At 47.9% G+C, this 11,353-nt stretch overlaps 1 protein-coding gene across 1 annotated transcript in view; it reads left to right on the forward strand.

Moving 5' to 3' along the window:
• LOC119174295 (uncharacterized) overlaps window positions 1-6,710 on the forward strand; it is a 201,056-nt gene extending 194,346 nt beyond the window's left edge. The window contains exon 21 of the mRNA XM_075884923.1: window positions 4,658-6,710. Within this exon, the coding sequence (XP_075741038.1) occupies window positions 4,658-4,849 (192 nt within the window). The 3' untranslated portion in view covers window positions 4,850-6,710. The remainder of the gene's footprint in view (window positions 1-4,657) is intronic.
• Window positions 6,711-11,353: the final 4,643 nt, after the last annotated feature.

Genomic DNA, 11,353 nt, shown 5'->3' on the forward strand with positions numbered 1-11,353 from the left:
TGTGTTGATAAGACCCTGGCATTATGCCCGTCTGCTAAAATGACAGGTGCAGTGCTCCGCCGCTCCTTCTCTTGTCGTTCGAACTCTCTCCTCTCTGCGCCCCACTCTGAAGTGAAGCGCGTGCCTCACTCTCGACCATTCGCTGGCTGAGTGCCTCTCTAAGCGATGGCAGAAGTCGGTTAAGGCGAATGCCTGATGGCAAAGGGTACCACTAGCAAGAAGTGTAACACAATCCAACCCGAGCATTACATCTCTCGCTGGAGGTGACGTCACTGCAGTAGCTTCAACGTCAACATCAACCACAAGAAAAAAAGCGGAAGACAAGGCTGTGAAGCGAAAAGCACGTGGTGCCAACGCAAGCCAGCGAAGCGACCACGACAACACAAACAGGTTCTTATGAATGTGTAAATAATTTGTTACGGTACAAACCCTCGCCTCGTCGTCAATTTACGCCATTACAATTACTACGCCATGTACTTTCGGCGCAAGAAATGCATTCGCATTTCCTCACGATTTCTTTAGAGATGGTGGGGTCATTTTTTTTCGTTAGTGTCTGAGGCGAAAACACAGTGAGCGCTGTTGCGACCAGGGTTTGCGGTACCGGAGATCCGGGATCAAAGTGTTGAGGCAGGAGGAGGTTGAACTTCTTAGAGAGGGTTTATTTACATTATTTACATGGCATGCGCTCTCTGGCCCGAAGCTCTACATTGAAAGCTCTACATTGAAAAAGGCTGTCTCTTGAACAAGCTCAGTGAACCACACTAAGCAGCCTGCGAGGGCTGAATAAGTACATTCTCATCTGACCAGATCCCTAGATCAGGGAACAGGTTCATACGGCACTGTCCAATAACATGTCCCGCCGCATACACGAATGTTATTATGCTGGCACCACCTCCAATATATATAAACATACACAAATGCACAAACCGAACACGCGTATGGTCCCGGCGATGCTGCCTCCTCCGGCGAATCTTACTTGAGCGGGTGAAACAAGTCTGTCATCTCGCCGCTCGGGCCGACCACCCATGCTTTGTCGTACAGCAGTCGCAGTCTAGGCGCCTCCGAGGTGCCATGCCAGGACATCTGGGGCTCATTTGAGTGTCGGCGGCTCATCAGGCAGAGATGCACAGCGTGATGGTCCGACGTCCGTAATCGGCGGAAGCTCGGCATTGTGGCCTTTACCGGGGCACGAAGACGCCACGTGGTGAATCGTGGAGCGGACCCGAAGGACAATGGTGCTCCGTAAAGTAATTTCAGCCATGGAGCGCCCAATACACGGAAACAGCAGGTCTTCTTGGCGCTGCTCTTTCTCCACTGTTCTGGTGGCCGCGGCAAAAGGGTGGCCCGCCTAACGCAACAGCGCATGCATCTGCTAGCAGATTAGTACGCGAGCGTCTGTTTGGAGTTTAGGGATCCGGCGTATGGTTTTTAACCCGTGGAGACAGAACCATTGCGGGGTAGAGGTCGTTCTAAAACTCTAGCGTGGTGGTGATTCTTGCACGTATCGCCAGAGAACCTTAGCCGTAGGTAGTTGTGTATCAGTGCGTGCGCCAGTGGTCTACTGTATGGACATTTTTTTACAGAGAATGGGATTTCCTCCTTTCTGGGCTGTTGCAGAAGATTACGAAAGCCAACGTCACAGCTTTGGCAGTGCATTTCTTGGAGGGTGACGCGCGCTAACAACAGCCCAGAGAGGACTATGGTGGCATCCAGATCGCCTTGAATGAAAAAAGTCTATACACTGCAGTGTGAACGCTTCGAGAGCGCAGTCGCACCACTGGCTGTGACTAATTTCTGATGCGCTTTGCTATTACCAGCTGACGCGCGTTTCACAGCATATACATCGATAGAGTGCTGCAAAGTAGGATTTTCTCAGTTTCACGATGCCTTACCAACTCACTGCTTCGGTATTCTTGCCATGGCATCACATCACGCTATGAGGGCCTTCCCTTTATTCTCGATTTATCGCAAAGAAGCCGAGTGGCTATAGCTGAACATTTTCTAAAGTGAAAGTTCTAGAACCCTGCCCCATCCTTCAATGATGTGGGAAACCATTCACGCCTTACCACAGTTTATAATTTTTTTTGCAAACTCGGACTACAGAAACTCAGGGACTCGATGCGGAAGTCGCGTACTCGACCACACGACCCCGTAAATGCTTGAAACTATTTTGTGAAACAAACCTATGCACAAGCCATGTTGGGTGAGCAGTCACGTTAACGAATGTAACATTGCGTGGCAGAAGAGTAAAGTAACACCGGACGTCACACAATTTGAATAGCGCGTAGAGTGGGTTGTTGAAGACTTTAGCCTGCTCCGCTTGACGGACACTCATGACACACGGAAGCTGGTGGCACACAGTAGGCTTGAACGAAGTGGAAATGAAGTGAGATTGACGCGGCATGAAGTGGGCGAGTGAAGTTGGGAAGCATCCCAAGCAATAGTGGGCCTAGTGGTGAGTTGTGGAGGCAGTGCCAGTGGCTGGATGTATTAGGCTTATTGTTCAGTGGTTTGAGTAGTGAGAAGTGGTAGGGGGCCGAGTGGTGAGTTGAGGTAGTAGTGTTCAGTAGTAGTAGTTAGAGGAAATAGTGGACGCAGTGGTGAGTTGAGGTAGTAGTAAGCAGTGCAAGTGGTAGGAGAGCGTAGTGGGCCGAGTTTTGAGTTGAGGAATTATTATGCAGTAGCAGTGTTTGGAGGAAGTAGTGGGAGGAATGGTGAAGTAAGCAGTGGTAGTGGTTGGAGGGAGTAGTGGGCCTAGCGGTGAGTTGAGGGAGTAGTAAGCAGTAGTAGTGGTTAAAAGAAGTAGTGGGCATGGTGGTGAGTTGGGGTAGTAATGAGCAGTGGTAGTCGTTGGACGCAGTAGTGGGCCTATCGGTCAGTTGTGGTAGTATTGAGCAGTAGTAAAGGTTGGAGAGAGTAGTGAACCTACTGATGAGTTGACGGAATAGATAGCAGTGGTAATGGGCATAGTGGTGAGTTGTGGTAGCAGTGGGCAGTTGTAGTGGTAGGAAGGAGTAGTGGACCTATTGTTCAGTTGTGATAGTAGTGAGCAGTAGTTGTGGTTGGAGGAAGTAGTGAGCATAAAGGTGAGTTGAGGTAGTAGTGAGCAGTGGTAGTAGTTGGAGGGAGTAGTGGGCCTATTGTTCAGTTTTGGTAGTAGCGAGCAGTAGTAGTGGTTGGAGGGCGTAGTGGACCTAGTGGTGAGCAGTAGTAGTGGTTGGAGGGAGTAGTGGGCGTAGTGGTGAGTTGTGGTAGTAGTTAGCAGTGGTAGTCGTTAGAGTGAGCAGTGGGTGTAGCGGTGAGTTGTGGTAGTAGTTGGAGGAAGTAGTGGACATATTGTTCAGTTGCTTTAGTAGTGAGCAGTAGTAGTGGTTGGAGGATTAGTGGACCTAGTGGTGAGCAGTAGAAGCGGTCGGAGGAAGTAGTGGGCGTAGTAGTGAGTTGGGGTAGTAGTGAGCAGTGGTAGTTGTTGGGCGTAGTGGTGAGTTGTGATAGTATTGAGCAGTGGCAGCTGTTTGAGGGAGTAGTGTAGTGGTGAGGTGTGGGAATAGTGAGCAGTGGGATTGGTGGGTTGAGTGGCACACATCCGCAGTGGCCTATACTCACTTTTGAGGGTAAATATCACTATGGTCTACAATGGTCACCGGACATGAAAGGATTGGCCACCAACAGCATGGCTGTTAAAACCTCCCAACCCATTACAAGTAGCCCAGCCGTAATTCTGCATCGTCATCAGCCAAAGCAGCCACAAAGTGTGAAACTATGTAAGTGAGCGTGGTACCTTACAGACGCGAAGTGGGTACCTCGCTATTGTGAGGTTGACGAATTACGGCATACTGGGTACATCTCGATTTCGCAAAAGTATGTTAATTGATGACTTCGTTGGTACTTCGCAACTGTACTTGCAATCGTTTATCTGGAGAGTTGGCAATGGGCTTTCAATATGTACCTCCTCGAGTTTTTAATGAGACAGTGCGGTGTGTTCCGTGCCTGCCGGCCGCACTTATTGAGATACAAATTATATGGAGACTCTGGGGGGCTATTTGCTATTGCCGTAAGGTTGCACTAAAAGTCGGTATCGATGTTCCTGTGCTATACGCGCTATTGAAAGCCTGAAAGCACTAGCGATCAACTCGACCGAAGCAGAGATGAAACGAGCCGGTTATCTCTATCGCGCGAAGGGCGCATGCGATCACGTTGCGCCGCGGGCGAGAGCTGCCACAGATGGTCACCCTCGCCCGTCTATTGTCGCGATGCGTTCTTTTACGAGTTGGGCGCTGTAATTCGTGGTTGTGCGCACCCTATATTTCTAGCGGGTGTCAGCAGACAGCCAATACCTATACATATGCTGCACTGTTCTGCCATGCCGAAGCGATGACAGAACGAAAGTCACTTCGCTCGTTAGAGCTGCCGTATTCCCTTTCACCAGTGCTTTGAATACAGAGTTACGCCACATTTGATCCAATGGGAGTTAGCTACTAACCTTACTAAGTGTACCATTTCAACTTTCTGGTATCTCTGTGCGTCGCTTTAAGACGAAACGTTGACATTATTTTTTTTCTCACAAGGGTTGTAGCTTAAATGCTAAACGTCAGCTTATGCTATTTTATGAACTATAGTGCCTTTTTTATTCTTGTGTCCCCCCCCCCCATTGCAGGTGTGCGAGCCCATGCTAGAAGAGATGAAGACTTTTTCTACTGGCTACGGGCAGGCAGGTGCTGTCGGCGCGCGCAGAACAAACTCCAGTGGCAAGTCGACGACGCCACTGCTGTCGACGACATCGGCGTCTGGAAAGTCGAAGTGGAAAAGACGTCAGCACACGAGACTCCGAGCCGAAGATTCCTTATAACCGCCGCTGTCGATGATGTAACAGCCTCCAACAATTTTACGTACATCGCGCGAGCGTCGACCTCGTGCGGTACCAGCGCCTTACATCGGCGATAATCCATTGGATAATCTGCGATACCGGCAGTATACGCACAACCGTACTAAACAACGCTATCTCAAGTGTCCTCTGCCACGCTGTTCTTTTCAGTACGATGCACGCCTTGTCGTAATGCCTGTATTGGTCTCTTACACAAGGCCTTCCGTTCGTATGTACTTGGTAGCAAACCGGCTACCTTGCAAAGGTTAACCTCACTGCCTTTCTTTATCTGCCATTTCTTCCCTCTGCTATAGAAGACACGAAGTAAAACAATAGTTGTGCGAACAAAAGAATGTGTGTGAAGAAAAGCGGTGATTTATCGGTGCACGGTCTATTGATCTTTACTGTTAACGCAATGCGGTGTTGTAGCAATTATGGTGCTCAAATGAAGACCCCAAAGCGAAAGGTTGAAATCCTGGCCGCGGCGGTTGCAATGAAGTTGAATCGCTAGTGGTCTGTGTGCTTATGACCAGGTGCTCGCTTAAGAATCCTGGTTGTTCCAAAACTCCGGAGCCAATCCCGTACACCTCTCATAATCATGTCAAGGTTTCCGAACGTAAAACCCAACATTTATTGTTACTGCTTTCCTTCCTGCTACCGCAGCGAAATGAACTGCGCAAAGTTGATGCACAAGGCAATCTTGTGAGCCGTCGGCGATAGTGTGGAATTCGGGCTTCTCTATAACAAAGAAAGCGAATGCTTTGTCCTAAAAAGAGCAGCATGACAGACGTCACTAGAGCTTGTAATGCGCTGCTTTGTGCGCCGGCGCACGCGACTCCACTTCTAGCGCATTATTGCCGTTGTAAGGCGCTGACACTGCCCGTAGTCGATGCACGCGCGATACATTATAATGCTGATGGCTGTACATTATATCATCTGAAAATACATCGCAAGCTGCAGTGTCTAGCAGCTGTGTCACCTGTAAATAGTGGACTCACCAGGCCAGAAACCAAAGAACATGAATCCCTGCCACGAGTTCGAAAAAAAGGGGGGTCGTCATTGCTTTGCTCAAACTTGACATACGACCTCACTGTGATCACAACCACCAGCTTTCGATGCTGTGATGCGCTTGCGTCTTATGTTCAAGAGGAAAAACTGAGTTTTTTGTTTGTGTGCATGCGTGGACATGTGAACTTGTCGCTACTGCTAGAAGATACAGCAATCTGTGGAACTACTTTTATCAAAGTGTCAAATGGGTATGCGTTTACACCGTGCGCACTGCACGAGCCCGAAATTGGTATTGCGGGAGCCAACAGTGCGTCCCAGAAACAGTGTGCTTGACGGGGGTAAGAAAAAAAAGTGTTAGAGAGCACGACACGCTTATGGTAAATAAGAGGGAACATGTCATCGCATTTCTCCACGTACAGCCTAAACTTCGCTTGTACAATTCTGGCACGACATTGCCACCCCATACCATCATACCACTTGCATTTCATTGAAAAAGTGCAGTACTATGTCAGACAGACTGCATTGCCGGTGCCAATGAAGACCCTCTGTATTGCTAATATAAACTTCACTTCCGCGTATGTCATTATGTACATACTGTAAATACAATATTCTTCCTGCTCTATAACATAATCATCTCATCAATCTGTTTTGTTCCTGTTGAGTGGTGCCAACACTAAAGTCAGTAACGTAGGAGGCAAAGTACTATTACAGCACCTTGTTGAATGCGGTTTCGCTCATAAGTTGTATGGTTCATGCAATCCCAAGGTGTTAAAAGAAGACACGGTTCCTACGCCCACTGTGCCGCGAAAGTTGAAGGCATTAAAAGCGACCACTGAGATTTCGTGTCCCTTGTATTTCTTCGTAATCTTAACATGGACATTGTGTGTTGTGCATTGTGCATTGTGCATTGTGCATTCTGCATACCCTTGTCAGAGTTGAATGGTTTTTTAGCTGTAAAGTCGCCACCACCACGTTTCATTTAGTCGAACGATAGAGAGGTGTTGCCAGTTCCGAACGGCAATTAGTCCTTGCTTTTCACATGAGCACATCTTGTACAAAATCAGTGGCTGAAATGCCCTTGCTACACTTTTTCGTCCACGTCGCGATTGCGTTGGCCTCAGTACCTTGACGCGCCTGTATAAATGCTTCGTCATTGTTTTTGTGTGTATTTTGTAATAGACGTGAGACTATTTTCTCAGAGTTTATAGGCAGCGGCATCTTGAGGTTCAGTTGGAATTCGTCACTTCCGTTGTGGTACCCGGGGCTTCAATGTTTCACTTGCATTATAGATAGTTAAAGCTATACCTGAGGTTTCTTTTTGACGTGAGTACGACTGCCTCCGCGTAATTACCAAAATAGGTGTGAGAGTTCGCGAGCAGTGGTGGCGATGAAGCTGACCTTACTTCAAGCGGACTTGTCTTTCAGGGTTGCCGTTGGTAGGTACCTTGCCCCAAAATGCGAACTTTGTCACCCGTTTGGCGACGAAAAATTTCAGTCGGCGCCATGGCTGTTTTTAGATGCGGAGCATCTAATACTCGAGGCTTGTAGTGCGGCGCCGTCCGCAAGCTTCCTCCTCCTTCTTCCACCATCTGTGCATCCCTTCTTCTTCTACACACCGCACGCGCTGCACTCCTCCACCATCTGTGCACCCTTCCTCCTCTACACACCGCGTGCGCTTCTCCTTTTCACGAACATTCGCTAGCTGTATAATGTAGCACGCATGCGCCGTCACGCTTCGAGAACATCGGCAGCTGACGCGCGCGCATGCGCCGTTGCGCTTCTCCCCCTTCTCGAACATTCGACAGCTGACAGTGCATGCGCCGTCACGCTGTATACATACTCAAGTTCGGCGCTCGCTCGCTCAGTTGCCGCTCGTCGGTTGGTTTGTGCGGCGCGTCGACGTCCAAGGTCGCGGTGAAATGAATTCCAACGAATCCACAAACACAATGATCGACGTCCCTTCGACCAGCGCCGCCCTTTCGCATACGTGTGTACGTGTTCACTCATTTAACACCCCCTCCTACAACCACGTTAACCAATTTAGCCATCGACCCAAGTAAGTCGCAATTTAACACCCCATTTCACAACCACGTTAACCAATTTAGCCATCGACCCAAGTAAGTCGCACTTTAACACCCCGTTAACCAATTATATGCTCCGCATCCTCCTAAGTGTTCCCCCGAGGGAAGCTGCGGGCAATTTTTTTGGCTACCTCCAAAGTTCTTGTTTTACATATTCAAACATGATTTACTTATTCATGAATACTAAATATTCCATTTACTTTTGCATTCTTGTTTTATTTGGGCCCCACCCTTGTGGTCTATAGTGGCTAAGTTGCTCGGCTGCTAATTTGCAGGTCGTGGGATTGAATACCGGCTGCGGTGGCTGCATTTCTGATGAAGGCGGAAATGCTGCAGGCCAGCTTGCGCAAATTTGGGTGCACGCTAAAGAACCTCGGGTGGTCGAAATTTTTGGAGTCCTCCACTACGGCGTCTCTCATAATCATATCGTGGTTTTGGGACGTTATACAAATTTAATACCACATTTTAATCAATCATTCTTTTTGCTTTATTTAGCTACAAATGAGGCAAATAGACTAAAAGCATGAATAATTTGGTGCATAGATGACATGAATACTTTTAAATGACATCAATACTTTAAATTTCGGTGCCTTTTGAAATCCCCCTCACTGCAATCCTGGTGCCTTCTTGAATGCAGCAGCAGCCCAAGCCACTATTCAATTTTTCAAGAAGACAAATCTGCTTGTCGAAACGCCGGTTCCCGCGCAACGTGTGTTTACTAAAATTGCATCGCAGGCTTCCATCGTTCTCCGGCTACTGCTTTTTTTTAGATAAATAAGGCCGCACCTAACGAATGCCTCATGAAGCACCCCGAACATCGTTACAAAACACATCCCGTGGAAATCAGACTCTGCTATGGCCAGCTCAGCCAAATCGTGTTGTCATGCGCGGCAAGGAGTGTTTACAAGCAAAGCCCGTAGTTACTATTCTCTCAGGCGCCACTTTTCCGAATACAGAGGCCCGTGCTCCCTCTCTTCGAAGCAGTAGGCGTTTGCTGCTTGACGTCAAAAAACAGCTAGCATGCCATTGGCCAAACGCTGACGTAAATTAAGACCAGGCGTTTGGACCAGACGGAATTCGGTCCGGCACGGCACATTGTAGTCTGCTAGTATTATACAGTGAGTCATGCTCGCGCACAAAAATCGCAACGGGAGAGGGCCATTTCGTTTCGTGAAGAGTGCTCAAGGTCATCACGCACATTGAACTATATATAGCTTCTTTCCTGTGCCCTCTGTTCTTGTCTGTCTTCAACCGAGCTAGTCAGGTCGAGACAAAGCGCATTAAGGGGACCGGAAACTGGTCAGAACATGCGATTAGATCGTAGTAGAAATTAAAAGAGCACGAAATGTAAGGACATACTGCAGCGTTCTTTTCGCACTGTGACTAGGATTTATATTTTTATATAATGCTTTAAGTTGTAAAAAAAGTTTGCGGCGCAACCTAGCAGAAAGGCCTTGAAGCTGGACTGAATATGTAGTCGATCACTTTATTCAACGTGGTCGCGTAGTCGGATATTCTCGTGCACGCCAGTCCTCGAAACTCAAGTATGTGAATATATATTTAGCCCCACTCAATTCTGTGCTGCTTAAGTTACGACGTAAAAGGAATAGCACGGTGAAAAGTGGCGCTGCCATCGCGGCAGCCAGTGGACCAAGTGGAGCCGTGAGCACTCATGCGCAGTAAACCCCCACGCTCGAACACAAACAGTCCGCGTGCTCACTGTTTGCAGCTTGGGAGCATACGACTTCGCATTCGCTGCAGACCGGAATACGCTAAATGCAAATGCTTCACGACGATTTTCACATAATGGTTCCGGCATGATACTGACTGAGGGGCAATATTTGCTTCGCGCATATATATATATATATATATATATATATATGCTCTAACCACTACGCCTCTAATGCTAATCACCTATACTTGCAGCTGGCTGTACCGCATAAGACCATCGGTACAGCACACGCCGTTCACAAAGTACAATGGAAACAAGAACCTCACCTCCGTCTGGAACTCCAACCACCCGAACCCTAACCAGGTGCGTTTTCAGGTCACATGACAGCACTACGAGCATACTAATTTTATTCGCATGAATGCGTACGTATTCATATCTTCGGCGAATGTTTGCATGGTTTATAAGTAGCTTTTCTTTAGATAATAGCGATGTAGGCGAGAACGTTACTGATCATTCTTTTTTATCATAAATGTTCACATCGAGCACTGTCTATCAGGCCACTGATTATGATACACCATAGAGATGAGAAAGACGGGACACTCATTTACTGCGCTCACACTACGATATAGCAGCAGTAGCCGCTACGAGTCGTGTACTACTACTACTACTACTACTACTACTACTACTACTACTTCTACTACTACTACTACCATGCTCCTTTTATACTCTTAAACATCGTGAGGGCGCAACTATACACAACACACAGAAAGAGACAGACATAAGGAAGGGCGCAAACTACCAACTGGCTATATAAAAAAAATCACAGCATATCGACGGGGTGAATGATGACGAGTGGGCGAAGCTCCGGAGGGAATCATTGGTAAACCGTGAATCTTCCGTATTTAGTTCGTGCTCCTTACCGGGCTGCCGAAATGAGGTGCCTTCTTCCTCTTCTAACCACTACCACCACCACCATACGACGACTCCGAGCACACGGCAACAGCGAGCGGATTTCTTTACAACGCTCCCCCTGGCATACATCGTTGAACTATTGCCTTCAACCAATGGTATGCGCCATATGTGACATCATTCATATTATAACATTTCGCATCTTTCATTATCAACTACATGTGCCGCCATCTAGTTTTAAGTTTATCAACTACAAGCATCATCAACTACAAGTACAGCTATCTAGTTTTGAATTTATCAAATACATGCATCACCAATTACAAGTCGTCCGTCAACCCACCCGTGCTTCCGTCCGTCCGCGCGACTATCTGTGCGTCAATTCATGCGTCTGTCCAGCTGTCCATGCGTCCATCCATGAGTCCATCCATCCTTCTATCTGTCTGTTCGTGCGTCCATCTGTCCATACGTCCGCGGGTCTATTCGTCGGTCCGTCTGTCTGCTAGTCAGTCTGTCCGTCCGTCCGTGCGTCTTTCTAGTGAACACTCTAAGTACCGCCATTTCCCATCTCGCATCCCCTGTCGCACATACCCGCTCTAGAACGGGCATGTGCCCCCGGTGGCTACGTACTACTACATGCATACAATGAATGGACAGACGCACGCCTTCAGAAGCTTCGCATAAAAGATAAACAGTTATATAGCAATATCCTACACAGGGGCACCGCCACAACAACCACGAAAATTTAAGCCAGATAGAAATGTTTAGGTGAAACCTCGATTGCGTTGTACAATGCCGAATTCCAATTTCTTTCTCGTTCGA

This window comes from Rhipicephalus microplus, unplaced genomic scaffold (assembly GCF_043290135.1).
Source record: "Rhipicephalus microplus isolate Deutch F79 unplaced genomic scaffold, USDA_Rmic scaffold_56, whole genome shotgun sequence".
In the NCBI taxonomy this organism is placed as follows: Eukaryota; Metazoa; Arthropoda; class Arachnida; order Ixodida; family Ixodidae; genus Rhipicephalus; species Rhipicephalus microplus.